Below are 20,646 nucleotides of genomic sequence, written 5' to 3'. Positions count from 1 at the left end.
CAGTCATTTTAATCTGGGTATGTCATTTTAGGTGTTTTCGCTACAAAATGGGGGTGGAGTACAAGAGGTTAAAGTGTACTGGCACCAGAAGGGCTCTTTAGGACTAAGTACATATAGTACATGTGTGCACAGTAATGAGCAGGTGAAATGTCTGTCTAGCTTACATATGAGGTGTCTCAAGATTTAGGAAAATACAATTTTATTGAATATAATAAAAGTAAAAAGTCACTTGACATGCTGCTGTTTTGTGCTATGACCGATTTAAGTACTGGATGTTGTTATTTAGGTGACAACGCCTGAACGCAACACAATCTCAGCACCAAGAGTGCCATGTTAAGCTGCTGTGCGAGCAGCGTGTTTGTCTGTGCGTAACAGCAGTCTGTTGATGGTTATTTACACACATAACAATAACTTTGTCAGCTGACAAACTGCACCGGGCTTGGGGTCAGGTTTGGTCAGGAAAATATGGCCCGAGCCGCTCTAGCGTGCTCACCTGTGTGTGTGGCAGAACTCCGCCGTACGCGATACAGAGCAGAGAATTGTTTTTGTTTTTTTGTTGTTTTTTTCTTCTACCTGTCTACATTGGTCTTCGTAACTTAGCGCCACGAAAGGGTGTAAGCTTCTTATGAAGATCGATGCAAAGTTAATCTTGCAGTCAGGTATTTTATACCCATACTGTGCGTGGTTGTGACCGTCACCCACCCTCCCTGGAGACTAGCCTATCAGCCTTTATTGGAAAAACTTCCTAATATGAGCCAGAGAGGGCCGTGATACACCAAAGTGTGCCAAGGGGAAAGTAAGGAACAAGCAGGGGGGATTGAGGGGCAGGTGCTTAAGTCCTGAGTTATATAACGACAGTGCATGCGGAGAAGAAGGAGGAAAAAACAAACAAACAAACAAAAAAACAGAGGAGAAACAGGCAGTGTAGCTGATGTATTGTGGCCTTGAGGTTGTGCTCCATACAGATTATCAAAAATAAACATATACACGTCTACTATACTGTACTGAAAAACAAAAACAAAAGAGAAGTCTATACTGAACACCAAAAATGTGAGAGTCCTGGTGGAGGAGGAAAGCCCGATTGTGGAGAAGAGTTGCCAGCGCAGTGTGGTAGGTTCGAGAAGCAAGTGGGCCCCTTTTAAGTGATCCCATGGGTTCTTTGCGATGCGTCACGGAGCTGAAGTATCGAACATGCATGCGTGTATTTGAACCCTCCCAATGTGTTTATGAAAACCATCACCAGGGTCCAGGGCCAGCCCTGCGGGGGAAGGCGGGCGGTATGGCACCCCAAGACCGCAGGAGCGCCCAGACCCCACACCCAGGGAGCCGCAGAGGCCGCAGGACACCACGCAGGCCCAAGGACCTGGGGCTGCAATGGCCAGCACCCCCAGAGAGCCAGAGACACACCCCAGACAGCATGAAAAACTACATTTCAGCTAGTTTGTCTGAAGTCTGCCAGCACATTTTACATAACCACAGTGTGCTCGTTACATTAATAGCTAATAATTATTAAGAAGCTAAAATTAAAGTTGCACTGTACGTGCCATAGCTGTTTATCTGAGTTTGCTATGAATTTTTAAAATTGTGCAGATTGTTAACAGCCCCTCCTCTCTCTACCTGCTGCAACAGGCAGTGACAGTCAGAGGAGGACACATTAAAGGAGCAATAAGCGAAATTGATCATTTCTAGATTGAAGGAATTAAAAAATTGCTATGTGAAGAAAAAGAGGTGTAATTTCATCTGGAGTATAGCATGACCTCACACACCCTCTCTCTGTGTTGATCTCCAGCCCATTGTTTACAAGCCGGTCCGGCTGCGCGTTCATGTACGGTCATGTGATGGTACAATGATGATGGTACCTGTAATAAATGCAATATATTTGCTGAAATGGAGGCGAGGCTCAGTGACTAGAAGAGCTGGTAGAAATGCTCCATAGCTGCAAGCTACTCCAGTAGCCGTAGTAGCTCTAGTGCTAACTCTGAGAGCTAACGCTAACATTCCCCTCTTCTCCGTGAGCTGGAGCCGGGGTCTCACGGAGGAGAGTTGAAACGTTAGCATGGCAGCCAACTAGTGCTAACGCTAACGTCCCCACGCTTAAGCAGGCTCCCAGAACATTAGCATGGCAGCCAACTAGTGCTAACGCTAACGTCCCCACGCTAGAGCTTGCCGGAGCCGAGAAGCAGGCTCCTGGAACGTTAGCATGGCAGCAGACTAGTGCTAACGCTAACGTCCCCATGCTTCTCGGCTCCGACTCACTGAGCCTGGTGGAGAAGCGTGGGGATGTTAGCACTCTGTTGGAGAGCAGAGGTAGAGGAAGGAGTGGCTCATGACACACTTTGTTTTGCTCTACAGGCAGTGCACAACAGCGAACCTAGCGGTGAAACGATTTCGCTTATTGCTCCCTTAATGTCATAAATATTTTTTATTTTACTGACATACGAAAATATGTAGAATAAGGCAGTTTTTTTTCATGTTCCCTTCAGGAATCACTTTCTGAAATTTTACTGCGAAATGAAACGGGATTTTCGACTCTGCAGTGTACTGTATGTTGGAATGCAGGGGCACGCCCCGAAAAAACATAGCAAAACGTAGCATGAAGCACTCTAGCTTAGAACACACATACACACGAGCAGCAGGGAATTAGTGCATTAGGTAGCAGCGCTGTATGTGTTAAGTGGTGGGTGATCGATTTGCCTGACATCGATTGATTTAATTTCAGCACTGCAGTAGTGGACAGCTCCTGTTAAGAGCTTCTTAAGAGCGATCTTAAAGGGATAGTGCACCCAAAAATGAAAATTCAGCCATTATCTACTCACCCATATACCGAGGGAGGCTCAGGTGAAGATTTAGAGTCCTCACATCACTTCACAATTTTCATTTTTGGGTGCACTATCCCTTTAAGATCGCTCTTTAAGAAGCTCTTAACAGGAGTTGTCTGCTACCGCGGTGCTGAAACTAAATCAATCGATGTCAGGCAAATCGATCACCCACCACTCAATCAGCGCATAAGTCACACACAGCGCTGCTACCTAACGCACTAATTCCCTGCTGCTCGTGTGTATGTGTGTTCTAATAATTCTAATGAAAATCTAATAATGTTAATAACCTATTTTCATGACGAAAACAAGACTACAACTAAATAAGTAGTAGTTCAGACTGTCAAATGGCTGTTCAGATTCATATCCTTCAATCTGCAGCCTGTCTGAGTCGAGATGCTATCGTAGCATCATTAGGCTCGTTTGAGATGAGCCAGGCCTGCGCAAAATCGATTACCAGCTATCGGCACACAATGCATGTGGATTAGATTTGTGTCTGACTTGATCCTGACTTGCTCTGATGTCATGCACACTTGAGCAACGATAACCTCGCGAGATTGAGGCAGACAGAGTTTTCTGAGCCAGGCGCCGCAGTTGCTCTCCACCAACTGCAAGAACCAGGGCATGATGGCAAACGCCTGGTTCTCACCTGATCTAACAGCTGATTGGTTTAGATGTTGACTCTATTATATGACGTTTTACAAAAACTTTTCCGTTTCTGTAAAGTGACTTTGAGAACTTTGAAAAGCGCTCTATAAATAAAATGTATTATCATTATTATTATTATTATTTTCTATTTTGTTGAACAGGAGTTATTTTAATTTTATTTGTCTGATTTTAAAGGGTCATTGTGTTAACAGAATACATGTTGTGACAGGGAGTGATCAGGGACTAAATACATCAGTTTTACAGATCATAAACTGCATACAATATATCATAGTTGTTGTCTAATATATATTAACATCGCACTGATTTTATTGTGGAAGTTTTTATCAACACAAAAACTTCTGGGAAGTCATATGATTGTTAAAAACGTGTACAGATGTGAAGCCCTGACAGTCTGAATATCTGACAGATCAATAATATGATACAGCTGTTGTCCTCTTTACTTTGTGTTTGACTATTAATATATTCAATTTATTGATGCAGTTTAGAGGGACAGGTCTGCTCAGCTCATTTATATACTGCAGCAAAATGATATGATGCTGATTTACATGAGAATTCATGTCACACTGAGGTTGAACCACCATGAATAGAAATCACAAATCACATGTAGAACAGTTTAATGTCATAATTAAAACAACTGGAGAGACTGTGTACAAACTGATATGAGTCTGAGAACATTTTAAGAAATGTGAATTAGATCTAACAAGATGTTTCTGCGACTTTCTGTAAAGATGGTCCACACTCCAATATAGCTGACAGCGATAATGCACCTCAAACGCTAATTGCTAACTGCAATTAAACAAAAAGAAGAAGAAGAAGACTGAAGGCTGCTGGAAACTGTCCAACTTGACCACAGCTTTTTGTCTCTGCCCCCTGCTGCTGCCACCGATCTCCTGAGTGAATAATTTTTCAGTAGTGTGTGTGAGAGTGTTTCAGTAGTGTATGTAAGAGCATTTCACATGTGTGTGTGTGTAAGGTAATTCTAAATAATGTCCCTGGCGGGCCTCGCTTACTCACGTGAGCGCGGTGTACAGAGAGGCAGTTAGAGCTACAGGCTACAATGAAGCTAAAAACTGAGTTCAAATGACGTTTTTCCAAACAACTTTTTATATCAGGGCTTCAGGACACTTGGATCACTACGGACGAGCAGTATGGAGATATTTTGTAGTTTCAATTATGTGTTTTTGGACGTTTGAATCTGGGGCGCCGTAAGCCTCCATTAGGTGGAGTTGTGTTGCTGCCTCCTCTCCCCTTGGATCTCCGCAAGTGTTGTGAGGACTCTAAAACTTCACCTGAGCCTCCCGGCATTTGGGTGAGTAGATAATGGCTGAATTTTCATTTTTGGGTGCAGTATCCCTTTAAGACTTTCTCATGATATGTAGTGCAGATACTTAATGCCCCTCCCCCCTACAGCCTGCCAAATGTAAGGGTTAAATCAATACTTGGTTAAACGATGAACATGATAAACTGAAAGTGTCTACATCATAATGCAGTTACAGAGTCGCAGTACAGTGTAGCAGGAGTCACATTCCACTTACCATGTTACAAGAGTAAGGAGGGAGACTTGACCCACAAGGCAATGGCAGATGATTTTGTGTCAATACGAAAAGCAAAAGAGCCTATCTGACAACATTTCGTATTTGAACCCAGTTCTAATAGGGAACCTGATAACGTTAGTGAGGGACAAGGAGTTGATTACATGGCTTAGAAGTTTGAGGTGTGCAACTTTTTATCTAACATGTCACTGTGGCTGCTCCTGACTGTTAATCCTTCAATATTTTAAACTGCTGTGTTGTCAACAACTGAAAATGTCTGTTGTTTTGGAGATACATTTTTGATGAAGGATGTTGTGCTAATCTTACTGTCAAACACATTGTGTTTCCTGTGACAATTTCATAGTGAAAGTTACCTGTGTTTTGCCAGTTAAATGGTTTGAATGCGAAGCCGCAGCAGTAGGAAATGTTTGGTTTGCGTAAGCAAAAACTTAATACAGCACTCTACAGTTATTGAGCGTCATCTGACGGAAATCTTGTCTTGTAAAATGTCCGGTGTAAATGGTAACTCCAGTGTTGTCACAGGTTTATTAACCGGTGGGAAAATGTGCACATCACGGCTCCCTACTCCATAGCAGTAATGGTGAGAGAAAACACCATCGTCTCAGGCCATGTGTTGGGGAATTTTTTTAGAATTAGTGTAAATAAAAGCAGTACAATGATTGTGAGAACCATGTTTATAAATGAAGCGCGCTCAAAAAAATGATTGCTCTCTTTTTCCCTGTTCCTTGTGTTGATGCTGTTCCTCTGCAGACCTGGCCACTGTGGTGGGCTACCTGGTGGTTAGCCGGCCATTCCTGAACCTGTCACACCCCCGTCACTTGCACAGCACACACTCTGAGCTGCTGGAGGTCAGAGAAATCACACACACACACATACACACACACATACACATACACACAACCTCTAGTAAACCCAAGTAAGATAATGTAGATTCACATGGTTGATGGCAAAACAAAACTTTGACCTTAAAAATATAATAATCTGTTGAATGCATTACAGGGTTTGCTCCTTTGGAGTTTTACTCTAAATGAAGCTGAGACATCAGTTTTGACTTTGGATGGAAATGTACTTAAGTTTGGCCTTGTGTCAATGCAGTACAAACTTGTCAAACCAGTCAGCACATACAGCTGAATCAGCACACAGCAATCAGGTCTTTTTGGCGATAATAAATATGTCTTATACCAATGATGCAATTATAAAATGAAGAAACACCAGTGGCTTCCTTATAGAAGAACATATATTAAACAGTACAGCTTGCAGTACATGCTTTGTGGTTTAACTGGGGTTTAACTAATGTGTGACTTGCAGGACTACTACCAGAGCGGGAGGATGCTCCTGAGAATGTCCCAGGCTCTGGGCAGGATTGTACTGGCTGGCCGAGAGATGACCCGCCTCGCAGGGTAAGTGTTCCAGTAAAATCATACAAAATGTGAATACTAAACTTATTTAACTTGAGCAGTTTTTTTGTTTGTTTGTTTTTTAAATTATCATCTCTTTGTCAACTTGGGAGATAAACAAATGGCAAAAGAAGGGATTTCAGTTAGTTGAAAGAGAGTATCAGTAGAAAACTGCGCTTCAAAATGTAGCTGTCATTCTTTAATTTTTTTATTCAACAAGCAATTTGTTGAATGTTGGCAGTATAGTGAAAGTGACAGAAAGGCAGAACTGACAGCACTTTATGTCTTCATTTACTGCAAGCCATATAGTTATTGTGATACTCAACAACATTATTGCATATTTTTCTCATATTGCCCTGGTAAAAACCACTTAAAAGTATAGGTTCCATTTCGTTTGGATGGTTGAATATCGATGGACAGATGTGCTATCTCCAGTAATTTTGTGGGAATTCCTCAGCTGAAGTGGTCCTCTTTCTGGGAAAAAAAATTTTGAGAGCATACATTAGTGTTTGGAAGGCACCTCTTTCCTTTTCCCCTGCCATTGTTACAACAGCTAAAGGCCACTTTTTTTTCTAATGGCTTTACTGCATGTGAACAAAAACAACCAATCAGAGCCAAGATGTCTCTAATGCAGCTGTCAGTCATGTCAATCATTGCTTGCAAACTTCGACCAAACTGTCAAACTAGGTAGTGCTGATCAAATATAAATCAAAACCATGTCATTGCATTGCCTTTTTCTCATCTCAAATGTTTTCAGAAATATAATTTAGTGAACTATTTAGCTGTAAAATAAGATAGTTTGTACGCCAACCACCATTGTTGGATACAGTTTAACAGAAGTACCAAGCACTGCCCACCCACTGGACCATCTTTCTCATTTTGAACACATTGAGGCCAGATATAGGCAATGCAGTCACAGAATCTTGACTGCTGCCTAGTTTGACAGTTTAACCAAAAATCACAGAGTGACTGACAGCTGTGTTCGAGACTTCTCAGCTCTAACTGGTTGTTGCTGACCCTGCTGCAGGCAGAATCTAGCATCTGTGATTAGAGGCAGTAGGGGAGAAGGAGGGACAGGATTTTTTTCCCCAGACTATCTGTCTCATGCACTTCTTTCAGAATGTAGTGACAGTTTCAGCAAATATGACACAAAGTTATTTTCTTAAAAGTTACTCAGTGTATCTTTACGAGCTTAACAGTTAAGTAGCTGAATGGTTTCTGTAGCCGGAAGTATGCAGAAGTAGTAGAACTTCAAAGTGAAGTAGACTGAAGGAGAGAGACAGAGAGAGAAAACAATGACCAAGAGAAAACTATAATTATGTAAGTATGTTATTATTATTATTAATAATAATAGTAAGTAGTAATAGCAGTAGTAGCACTCCTGTATGCTTTTGTGTATAAGCATTTCATCGTATATGCTTTAAGGTAACCCTGTGTTCCCACAAATTACTTTTAACTTTGCTGAAGGATTCTTATTAAAGCATTGTTTAGACAAATATAATAATAATATTAAAGCTGCAAGCAGCGATGAACGGGCCCTCGCAGTCCACATGCGTCGAGGCATGCTGCCGTTGGGGGGCGTGCACCTAGATGTCTTGTCAGCTGTAATAAATAAAAAAATAAACGTTATCTCTTACTTACATTTCCAGTATACAGGTAGGCACCCAACCCACGTATGTATTTTTCCAAAAAGTAGAAGCTGAATACATGCCCAATAGTTCAAGGTCTTCTGACTCTTTAAAAGTTGACATGGTGTCTCTAGCTCAAAGTATGAGGGACAAGAAGAGGTTGAAAGTCGATGAGTTTTGAAGAGGATTTGAAGATTTTCCAATTTACTTCCATTCACACTAATTAGACTGCCACCAGAGCGCCACCTATTGGCCGATTTGCACCGAATTTTGCACTAACCCTCATCGGGCCATGGAACACAGTGTTGTGGTAATCCGACTGTATTTGGTTAAGATATGAAAGACTGTCTGTTTTGAACACAATGTGCAGGAATTTGTTGTTTTATATTTTGGGCGTTTTTTGGACTATCGAAATTCTTTTGATAACTTTTTGTCAGGAGGGTTGACAGATGCTACATGCAAAGCTTCGTGGAAATTGGTCAAATCGCCTAGGAAGAGTTCGAAAAAGGACGTTTTTCATTTGTCGCGATTTAGCGAATGGAAAGTTACTGCGAAAGTGGGCGTGGCTTACACCACACAATTCAGCTGAATTCAGAGAACACGTAAATAGAAGGTTTAACAATGTGCGACATATTATGTGGGAGTTATTAGCCAAAAACGCTTTTGCATTGAAAATAGCGCCACCTCCTGGTCATTTTTGGTGTGTGAGTTACAGGGGTCAGTCTATACCACCCCTATCAATTTTATTTCCATGAGTGTTATGGTGTTGGCACAGTGCCAAATATTAAATTAGACGGCCACCAGACCGCCACCTGGTGGCGGATCGGTAAGTCCTTCATCAGATATCCTCAGGAGGGCATTGATAATAATTATACCAAGTTTCATGTTAATCCGCCCAACCGATGTTGAGATATAAAATACTTCAATTTAAAGATCGCCACCTTGTGGTCATCATTCGAAATTTTGCACAGAGCCTCAGGGGCTCATGGGGAAGTGGTAACCTGAGTTTCATGTCATTCGGATACACCAATGTGGAGATATGCAGCACTTCCTGTTTAGAACGAAATCTGCAGGAAGTTGTTATTTAATAATCGAAATTCTTTTAAGAACTTTTTGTCGGGAGGGTCCACAGATGATGTGTGCAAAGTTTCATGCCAATCGGTGAAATTGCCTGGGAGGAGTTCGAAAAAGTAGGTTTGTGACATTTTATGAATTAGCGGGGAAAAACGTAGGCGGAAATGGGCGTGGCCTATACCACAAGATTCAGCACAATTCACTGAACGCGTGGATATAAGGTTTTTGAATGTGCGACAAAGTATATGGGAGTTATGAGCCAAAACGCACTTCCCTTAATAATAGCGCCACCTAGTGGTGGAAATTCAGGAGGACAATAGATTATAAAATTTTTCGCCAGGTGTGATTTATATTCCAAGTTTGGTGAGTTTTGGGGTATGTTCAGGCAGTGAAAAACGCGATCATTTTGGCGGAAGAAAAAAAAAATGATTAAAGCTGCAAGCAGCGATGAACGGGCCCTCGCACCTTCACGCAACTCGGGGGGGCTGGCAGGACGTCTTCTGATGTGTCAATTCATTTCTGTCAAAGTTAGACATCGCATGCAGGAGTGACTTGGCATATCCCTAATACAGTGCTGGAATGACGTATTTCACATTTTGTATCACTTCCTCTTTCCACTAGAGGGAGTTGGAGAGCGCAGTAATTATACATCATGTTTTTGTACATCAAATATACACCACAGCATTTAACTTTCAGATAAATCAAAAGATAAGTGTTTGAGACCTACTTCCTGTCACCGCTAGGTAGCACTATGAGTATCAGGAAATATGGTCATATAAATGTTTTCAGGGTAGGACTAATATGAATCATCTGAAGTTTGATGGAGATCAGAACATTTATGGCAAAAATATAGCAATTTCCTGTTTTATGGCGAGACATCAAAATTAAACCCTCTGCAGCACGTATAGACACTAATGATATGTCATGTTTGTGTACATCAAATACACACCACAGCACTGAAATTTCAGGTGAATCCAAAGATAAGTGTCTGGAAAGAAGTACTTCCTTTCACCACTAGGTGGCACTATGACTATCACGGAATATTGACATAAAATGTGTTCAGGGTGGGACACATATTAATCATGTCAAGTTTGGTGGACAACGGACCATTTACTCCAAATTTTTAGCAATTTCCTGTTTCATGGCGAGACATCAAAAGTAAACCCTCTGCAGCGCGTATAGACACTAATGATATGTCACGTTTGTGTACATCAAATATAGATCACAGCACTGAAATTTCAGGTGAATCCAAAGATAAGTGTCTGGTAAGAAGTACTTCCTTTCACCACTAGGTGGTGCTATGACTATCACGGAATATTGTCATATAAATGTGTTCAGAGTGGGACAAATATCAATGATGTCAAGTTTGGTGGACAACAGACCATTTACTCCAAATTTATAGCAATTTCCTGTTTCATGGCGAGACATCAAAATTAAACCGTCTGCAGCACACATAGACACTAATGATATGTCATGTTTGTGAACATCAAATATAGACCACAGCATTGAGATGTCAGGTTAATCCAAAGATATTTGTCTGATAAGAAGTACTTCCTTTCGACACTAGGTGGCGCTATGATTATCAGGAAATTTGGTAATGAGAATGTGTTCAGGGTGGGACTAATATGAATAATGTGAAGTTTGGTGGAGATTGGACCATTTATGCCAAAGCTACAGCAATTTCGTTTTTCATGGCGAGACCTCAAGATTCAACGCTGAGCAGCGGGCACGCCATTCAACATTGGGCCAATCCTATGATAAGTTTTGGTCACAACATAGTTACGCTTACATACACCAAGTTTGGAGCCAATCTGATTAAATCTGTAGGACAAGTTCGTTAATTTACAAGCCCTGGAAATGGGCAAAAATACACAAAAGTGGCACAAGTAAATTCAAAATGGCGGACTTCCTGTTGGGTTTGGAGCATGGCTCCAAGAGGCTTTTTTGTACGTAATAGAGTGTTACAGGTGACTACCAAGTTTCATACGTGCAGGTCAAAGCAGCTTTGGGGGCTGCTTAATTGAAATATTCTAGGGGGTGCTGTTGAGCCATCTTGGTGCATCAAAGCACAAAAATCATATCAGACAACAGGACTTGCGACCTGTGATGTGTATGCCACGTTTGGTGAGTTTTCAAGCATCCCTTGTTCCTTCAAAACAACATCGTATTTGATGGCGAACAAGGCGGCGCCACGGTGACAGCGTTTGATGAAAACTCAAAAGCTTCATTTTTAAGCATCATCAAGGTCTAAGGACTTAGACCAGCAAGTTTGAGGTGGGTCTGATTAACCTGCTAGAAGAGAGACATCAAAGAATGTATAAAGTAGCTTTCTGTTGCCAGTAGGTGGCGCTATGGCGGTGATTCAAAATTCCTCTGTAGATGTGTTCAGGGCTGGACTGTCATCATATGTGTGAAGTTTTGGCAAGGTATTCCCACGTGGAGTCAAGTTACAGCAACGTTTATCATCACGGCGAAACATCAAAGTTCGCCACCAGGCCGTGGCCATGCCCTTTGATGAAAACTCAGAGTTTCCACAATAAAGCAACATCAACGTTTTATGACTCTTTTCACCACATTTGAGGTGGATCTGGTCAAGCCTGAAGGAGATGTACATTAAAGTCTAAAACATGACATTTCCTGTTGCCAGTAGGGGGCGCTATGTTTAGCTCTAATTATTGACATGTAGATGTGTTCAGGGTGGGACTGTCATCAATCCTGTGAAGTTTGGCCAAAATTGGACCATGTATGCTGGAGTTATAAACTACTTCCTGTTTAGTGGTGAGACCCCTAACTTTGACGCCATCCTACGGTCACACGCATTGACGAAAACTCAAGCTTTTGTTAACTTTTCATCTTCAAGGTCTTGGGATGGGACAGACTAAGGTGTTAAGTCGATCAGATGAAATCTCTAGGACTAGTTTGTTCATTTATGACCCCTGGAAATGGCCAAAAATGCACCAAAATTGCACAGTAAATTCAGAATGGCTGACTTCCTGTTGGGTTTAGAGCATGCCTCCAAGAGGCTTTTTTGTACGTCTCTGGGCGTTACATAAGCTTGCCGATTTTCATACATGTAGGTTAAACTAGCTTCAGGGGCTGTTTCCTCAAACTTTTGTAGGGGGCGCTACTGAGCCATTTTTTGGAACCTGCACACGAGACCCTTAAAATATCAAATTTTTCACCAGTTCTGAGATGTGTACAAAGTTTCATGAGTTTTCGGGTATGTTAAGCCTCCCAAAAAGGCAATTATTTTGGAGGAAGAAGAATAATAATAATAATTAAAGCTGCAAGCAGCGATGAACGGGCCCTCCTACCTTCACACAACTCGGGGGGGCTGGCAGGACGCCTTCTGACACGTCAATTCATTTCTGTCAAAGTTAGATATCGCATGCAGGAGTGACTCCGCATATCCTTGATAAAGTGCTGGAATGACGTATTTCACATTTTGTGTCATTTCCTCTTTCCACTAGAGGGAGTTGGAGAGAGCACAAATTATACATCGTGTTTTTGTACATCAAATATACACCACAGCATGTAACTTTCAGATAAATCGAAAGATTAGTGTTTGATGAGACCTACTTCCTGTTGCCACTAGGTGGGTCTATGAGTATCAGGCAATATGGTAATGAAAATGTGTTCAGGGCGGGACTAATATGAATCATGTCAAGTTTGGTGGACAACGGACCATTTACTCCAAATTTATAGCAATTTCCTGTTTCATAGCGAGACATCAAAAGTAAACCCTCTGCAGCACGCATAGACACTAATGATATGTCATGTTTGTGTACATCAAATACACACCACAGCACTGAAATTTCAGGTTAATCCAAAGATAAGTGTCAGGAAAGAAGTACTTCCTTTCACCACTAGGTGGCACTATGACTATCACGGAATATTGTCATATAAATGTGTTCAGGGTGGGACAAATATGAATCATGTCAAGTTTGGTGGACAACGGACCATTTACTCCAAATTTATAGCAATTTCGTGTTTCATGGCGAGACATCAAAAGTAAACCCTCTGCAGCGCGTATAGACACTAATGATATGTCATGTTTGTTTACATTAAATATAGATCACAGCACTGAAATTTCAGGTGAATCCAAAGATAAGTGTCTGGTAGGAAGTACTTCCTTTCACCAGTAGGTGGCGCTATGACTACCATGGAATATTGTCATATAAATGTGTTCAGGGTGGGACAAATATGAATAATGTCAAGTCTGGTGGACAACGGACAATTTACTCCAAATTTATAGCAATTTCCTGTTTCATGGCGAGACATCAAAATTAAACCCTCTGCAGCACACGTAGACACTAATGATATGTCATGTTTGTAAACATCAAATATAGATCACAGCATTGAAATTTCAGGTTAATCCAAAGATAAGTGTCTGATAAGAAGTACTTCCTTTCGACACGAGGTGGCGCTATGATTATCAGGCAATATGGTAATGAAAATGTGTTCAGGGTGGGACTAATATGAATCATGTGAAGTTTGGTGGAGATTGGACCATTTATGCCAAAGCTACAGCAATTTCGTTTTTCATGGCGAGACCTCAAGATTCAACGCTGAGCAGCAGGAGCGCCATTCAACATTGGGCAAATCCTGTGATAACTTTTGGTCACAACATAGTCATGCTTACATACACCAAGTTTGGAGCCAATCTGATTAAATCTGTAGGACAAGTTCGTTAATTTACAAGCCCTGGAAATGGGCAAAAATACACAAAAGTGGCACAAGTAAATTCAAAATGGCGGACTTCCTGTTGGGTTTGGAGCATGGCTCCAAGAGGCTTTTTTGTACGTAATAGAGTGTTACAGGTGCCTACCAAGTTTCATACATGCAGGTCAAAGCAGCTTTGGGGGCTGCTTAATTTAAATATTTTAGGGGACGCTGTTGAGCCATCTTGGTGCATCAAAGCACAAAAATCACATCAGACAACAGGACTTGTGACCTGTGATGTGTATGCCACGTTGGGTGAGTTTTCAGGCATCCCTTGTCCCTTCAAAACAACATCGTGTTTAATGGCGAACAAGGCGGCGCCACAGTGACAGCGTTTGATGAAAACTCAAAAGTTTCATTTTTAAGTATCAAGGTCTAAGGACTTAGACCAGCAAGTTTGAGGTGGGTCTGATTAACCTGCTAGAAGCGGGACATCAAAGAATGTATAAAGTAGCTTTCTGTTGCCAGTAGGTGGCGCTATGGCGGTGATTCAAAATTCCTCTGTAGATGTGTTCAGGGCTGGACTGTCATCATATGTGTGAAGTTTTGGCAAGGTATTCCCACGTGGAGTCAAGTTACAGCAACGTTTATCATCACGGCGAAACATCAAAGTTCGCCGCCAGGCCATGGCCACGCCCTTCCACGAAAACTCAGAGTTTCCACAATAAAGCGTCATCAACGTCTTATGACTTTTTTCACCAAGTTTGAGGTGGATCTGGTCAAGCCTGAAGGAGATGTACATTAAAGTCTAAAACATGACATTTCCTGTTGCCAGTAGGGGGCAGTATATTTATCTCTAATTATTGACATGTAGATGTGTTCAGGGCTGGACTGTCATCAATCCTGTTAAGTTTGGGCAAGATTAGACCATGTATGTTGGAGTTATAAACTACTTCCTGTTTAGTGGTGAGACCCCTAGCTTTGACACCATCCCACGGTCACACGCATTGACGAAAACTCAAGCTTTTGATAACTTTTCATCTTCAAGGTCTTTGGATGGGACAGACCAAGGTTTGAAGTCAATCGGATGAAATCTCTAGGACTAGTTTGTTCATTTATGACCCCTGGAAATGGCCAAAAATGCCTCAAAATTGCACAGTAAATTCAAAATGGCCGACTTCCTGTTGGGTTTAGAGTATGCCTCCAAGAGGCTTTTTTGTACGTCTGTGAGCGGTACATAAGCCTGCCAAGTTTCATACATGTAGGTTAGACAAGCTTCAGGGGCTGTTTCCTCAAACTTTTGTAGGGGGCATTACTGAGCCATTTTTTGGAACCCATGCATGAGACCCTTAAAATATCAAATTTTTCACCAGTTCTGAGATGTGTACAAAGTTTCATGAGTTTTCGGGTATGTTAAGCCTCCCAAAAAGGCAATTCATTTGGAGGAAGAAGAAGAATAATAAAAAATCCTTGCATTTCAATAGGGTCCTCGCAGCGCTAGGTCCTCGGGCCCTAATAATAAAAAATCCTTGCATTTCAATAGGGTCTTCGCACCGCTAGGTGCTTGGGCCCTAATTATTATTATTGTTATTGTTATTATTATTATTCCTCCAAATGAATTGCCATTTCAATAGGGTCCTCGCACCGCTAGGTGCTCGGGCCCTAATTAAAGCTGCAAGCAGCGATGAACGGGCCCTCGCACCTTCACACAACTCGGGGGGGCTGGCAGGACGCCTTCTGACGCGTCAGTTCATTTCTGACAAAGTTAGATATCGCATGCAGGAGTGACTCTCCATATCCTTGATACAGTGCTGGAATAACATATTTCACATTTTGTATCACTTCCTCTTTCCACTAGGGGAAGTTGGAGAGCGCACTAATTATACATCATGTTTTTGTACATCAAATATACACCACAGTATGTAACTTTCAGATAAATCGAAAGATAAGTGATTGATGAGACCTACTTCCTGTCGCCACTAGGTGGGTCTATGAGTATCAGGCAATATGGAAATGAAAATGTGTTCAAGGCAGGACTAATATGAATCATGTGAAGTTTGGTGGAGACAGGACCATTTATGCCAAAGCTACAGCAATTTCGTTTTTCATGGCGAGACCTCAAGATTCAGCGCTGAGCAGCGGGCACGCCATTCAACATTGGGCAAATCCTATGATAACTTTTGATCACAACGTAGTCCCGCTTACATACACCAAGTTTGGAGCCAATCTGATTAAATCTGTAGGACAAGTTCGTTAATTTACAAGCCCTGGAAATGGGCAAAAATGCACAAAAGTGGCACAAGTAAATTCAAAATGGCGGACTTCCTGTTGGGTTTGGAGCATCGCTCCAAGAGACTTTTTTGTACGTAAGAGTGTTACAGGTGCCTACCAAGTTTCATACATGCAGGTCAAAGCAGCTTTGGGGGCTGCTTAATTGAAATATTCTAGGGGGTGCTGTTGAGCCATCTTGGTGCATCAAAGCACAAAAATCACATCAGACAACAGGACTTGTGACCTGTGATGTGTATGCCATGTTTGGTGAGTTTTCAAACATCCCTTGTCCCTTCAAAACAACATCGTGTTTGATGGCGAACAAGGCGGCGCCACGGTGACAGCGTTTGATGAAAACTCAAAAGCTTCATTTTTAAGCATCATCAAGGTCTAAGGACTTAGACCAGCAAGTTTGAGGTGGGTCTGATTAACCTGCTAGAAGCGGGACATCAAAGAATGTATAAAGTAGCTTTCTGTTGCCAGAAAGTGGCGCTATGGCGGTGATTCAAAATTCCTCTGTAGATGTGTTCAGGGCTGGACTGTCATCATATGTGTGAAGTTTTGGCAAGATATTCCCACGTGGAGTCAAGTTACAGCAACGTTTATCATCACGGCGAAACATCAAAGTTTGCTGCCAGGCCATGGCCACGCCCTTTGACGAAAACTCAGAGTTTCCACAATAAAGCGTCATCAACGTCTTATGACTTTTTTCACCAAGTTTGAAGTGGATCTGGTCAAGTCTGTAGGAGATGTACATTAAAGTCTAAAACATGACATTTCCCATTGCCAGTAGGGGGCGCTATGTTTATCTCTAATTATTGACATGTAGATGTGTTCAGGGTGGGACTGTCATCAATCCTGTGAAGTTTGGCCAAAATTGGACCATGTATGCTGGAGTTATAAACTACTTCCTGTTTAGTGGCGAGACCCCTAACTTTGACGCCATCCCACGGTCACACGCATTGACGAAAACTCAAGCTTTTGATAACTTTTCATCTTCAAGGTCTTGGGATGGGACAGACCAAGGTTTGAAGTCAATCGGATGAAATCTCTAGGACTAGTTTGTTCATTTATGACCCCTGGAAATGGCCAAAAATGCACCAAAATTGCACAGTAAATTCAAAATGGTTGACTTCCTGTTGGGTTTAGAGCATGCCTCCAAGAGGCTTTTTTGTACGTCTCTGGGCGTTACATAAGCCTGCCGAGTTTCATACATGTAGGGTAAACTAGCTTCAGGGGCTGTTTCCTCAAACTTTTGTAGGGGGCGCTACTGAGCCATTTTTTGGAACCCGCACACGAGACCCTTAAAATACCAAATTTTTCACCAGTTCTGAGATGTGTGCAAAGTTTCATGAGTTTTCGGGTATGTTAAGCCTCCCAAAAAGGCAATTCATTTGGAGGAAGAAGAAGAAGAAGAAGAAGAAGAAGAAGAAGAAGAAGAAGAAAAAATCCTTGCATTTCAATAGGGTCCTCGCACCACTAGGTGCTCGGGCCCTAATAATAATAATAATAATAATAAATCCTTGCATTTCAATAGGGTCCTCGCACCGCTAGGTGCTCGGGCCCTAATAAAAAATCCTTGCATTCTAATAGGGTCCTCACACCGCTAGGTGCTCGGGCCCTAATAATAATAAAAAATCCTTGCATTTCAATAGGGTCCTCACACCGCTAGGTGCTCGGGCCCTAATAATATTGACACCAGCAGTGCAGAGGGAGATTTATAAATATTTGATATTTTAAAAAGCATAAATGTGGGAAAAAAAATCATAAATCACGTATGAGTGTGAGAGTGCGTGAGTACGTGTGCAAGTGCGTGTGCGAGTGCGTTTGTGCGTGTGTGTGTGTGTGTGTGTGTGTGAGAGTGCGAGTGTGAAAGGGAGTCTTAAACCTGAAACATCTTAAGGTTTGAATCTGTTCACATTAAAACAGCAGAGACAGAGGTCCTAAAAACAGCTTAAAAGTGGTGCTCTAATCAGAAACAATCAGGGACTGATTGTCTGAACTGTCTGAACTGTTAGACATGGTTAGACTGGATTTCACACAGAAGTACTGCCTGGAAAAGACATCCAGCGTCAAAAACTTTGAGTTTTATTGCTGAAATCTCTTCCCTGTAAGCATCCCAAGACTCTGCTGAAGGTGAAAACATGTCCTTTATGTGGATAAAGTAAAATAAATAACTAAGAAACCACAGTTTTACAAGTCTCTACATTTGGGTTTTGCTCAAGATTGATGAATTATATTTTGTTTGTTTTTTGTTTGTGTTGTTGTGCGTTTTTTTTTCCAATTCACTGCAACTATTCAAAAACTGAAAAAGGTTCAGATTTGAAAACTCAGCTTTGTCTGAAATAGGAATTCAGAATAATGAAGTCTAGATGCTGAATTTGCATTCACACTTACAATAAAGATTTGGATCTCAAAAGTTATTGCTGAATCAGCATTCACAGGAGTAATTGCATTTCATGCTTCAAACGAGGCGCGCAAGGAGATGGCAGGAGGGAACAGACATGACGTGAGACATTCCCGTAGCTGTGACGGAGCAAGGAGGTGGAGCAGCCATATGCTGTGAAGGCTACATTTTCCGCTACAGTGAAACATGCTGCAAGTTAGCAAAAGAACAATGAAATAATACACTCCCTTTTAAATGAGACAGAGATCTGTTCTGAAGAATTCAAATGTTCATGTAAGTTTTTGATTCATGTCTGTTACAGATTCACAACGCGAATCACTGAACTGATGAAAGTCCTGAAGGAGCTGAATGCTGGCAAATATGAACGTACTATGGTCTCACAGCAGGAGAATGGTACACAACATTCTAAATTGCAAAATATGTGGGAAATGAGTTTTCATCTCACATTACTGGAGCTGTGCGGCCAAAAAGCTGAACTGATTTGTTTTTTCCATTCACATTACAATCAAGATACTGCAGAGAAACTCCCACTGGTGCCTGGAAGTGGTCAAATTACCAACAGAGATAACATCATCAAGTAGGTCTCTTATTCTGCAGTTCAGTATGTACATCATGATATTTTTTGTTCTTTTTGTGAACCAAGCTTTAGACTAACATTTTTTTAATTTGCAGATTTGATCATACCCCCCTTGCAACACCCAATGGAGACATCTTGATCAGAGACCTCTCATTTGAGGTGAAGCTCACCACCATATCTCAACCACATAGGCTAACTTTGATTGACTGACTTAATGAACAATTTAATAAATTAGTTTGAAATGTTGAGTTGAATTTTGGTTTAGTGTTGTCATACGGACATATACCTGATTTTGCACAAATTAGTTAAATTGAATGAGATCACTGTTGTTGTTTTTTTCATCCTTTGAAGGTGAGATCTGGCACCAATGTTCTTGTTTGTGGACCAAATGGCTGTGGAAAGAGCTCTCTGTTCAGAGTGCTCGGAGAGGTGAGAAACCTTCCAGTTAACGGTGGCTACTTGGAAAGCACAGTTAATCAATTTGGTCTGTAATGTACATGTGTTTTACATTTGTTTTTTTCTTTGGTATATAAAGCAATCATATGTAGTTGGTTTTTTGTTTGTTTGTTTTGTTTTTAAAGTTGTGGCCTCTGTTTGGAGGACACCTGACAAAACCAGAGAGAGGGAAGCTCTTCTATGTTCCACAGGTAAAAATCATCTGTAAAGGTGTGTTCACACTGGACCTGTTTTTTTTTTTTTTGCTAGAGACGAGTTTACATACAAAGTCAATGCAAACGGGCGATTGAGCGTATATTCGCACGGGAGAAAAATCACTCGGGCTCCGAGCAACAGCGACAGAGCGAGAGAGCGAAATTTCGTTTGTTGCTTGAGATGAGAAATCCCATCTGGAGCTGTATTTCGCTGGGTCCTGTCGCTTGCAGCTCAATGCTGATTGGCTGCCGTAATCGCGGAATCCTGGGGGGGGTGCTTGACTGTCATGACATGTCGGCTTCATTAAAAGTATAGCTGCAAATTAAAATGAACAATATATATAAAAACACACAGACACAATGCATCTGTGATCAGTTCCCTAATTTAATTTTAACAATTTTTTCAATCTTCTCCAATTTCTCATTTTATTTTATGGAAGTGATCAATGTAAGTGCACTTGTCCTAGAACCGCCACGACGGTTTTTATAATGCAGATAACTCTGTTTAGATAAAACCTACAAGCTTCTCTTCCTTTGACTTTTCCTAAAAATGTGTCTTGGATGTTTTCTGAAGCCTATAAGTTACAAAAATGAAACACACTTGGGGGGGCGCTGTAATCCTGGCGGTCCTAGTGTAAAGCATCACGGACAGTGCCAATGCATCTATCGCTGTAGCTCAGAGGCTCTGATGCCTGAGTCAGAGCATGTGAGCGGAGTTGGAGCTGGAGCTGCCTCAACCATAGGTTATTGGTAGGAAGAAAAATGGCTGCTGAAAAAACTGTCACTGTCAACTGCCTCCAAGCGCCGCAACGATTTGCCAGACCATCATATGTAGCTTCATTGTTAATGCTGCCCGTGTGCTCAGGAGCACACAATAAATGCATTTTTGAGTAATTTCCAAGAAGTTATGATAAAATAAAAAAAAATATTACAGATTATAGA

At 41.5% G+C, this 20,646-nt stretch overlaps 1 protein-coding gene across 3 annotated transcripts in view; it reads left to right on the top strand.

Annotated features, from left to right (window-relative positions):
• LOC117264993 (ATP-binding cassette sub-family D member 3) overlaps nt 1-20,646 on the top strand; it is an 88,002-nt gene that overhangs the window by 52,756 nt on the left and 14,600 nt on the right. For all 3 annotated transcript variants that reach the window (XM_078162983.1, XM_033639352.2, XM_033639351.2), the window contains exons 12-18: nt 5,789-5,886; nt 6,347-6,438; nt 18,779-18,870; nt 18,988-19,054; nt 19,150-19,213; nt 19,406-19,483; nt 19,636-19,701. In XM_078162983.1, coding sequence (XP_078019109.1) covers nt 5,789-5,886; nt 6,347-6,438; nt 18,779-18,870; nt 18,988-19,054; nt 19,150-19,213; nt 19,406-19,483; nt 19,636-19,701 — 557 coding nt within the window. The remainder of the gene's footprint in view (nt 1-5,788; nt 5,887-6,346; nt 6,439-18,778; nt 18,871-18,987; nt 19,055-19,149; nt 19,214-19,405; nt 19,484-19,635; nt 19,702-20,646) is intronic.

This window comes from Epinephelus lanceolatus, chromosome 20, assembly GCF_041903045.1.
Source record: "Epinephelus lanceolatus isolate andai-2023 chromosome 20, ASM4190304v1, whole genome shotgun sequence".
Classification (NCBI taxonomy): Eukaryota; Metazoa; Chordata; class Actinopteri; order Perciformes; family Serranidae; genus Epinephelus; species Epinephelus lanceolatus.
Note: the sequence above shows the minus strand (reverse complement) of the source record. Positions and strands in the feature narration are given on the sequence as shown.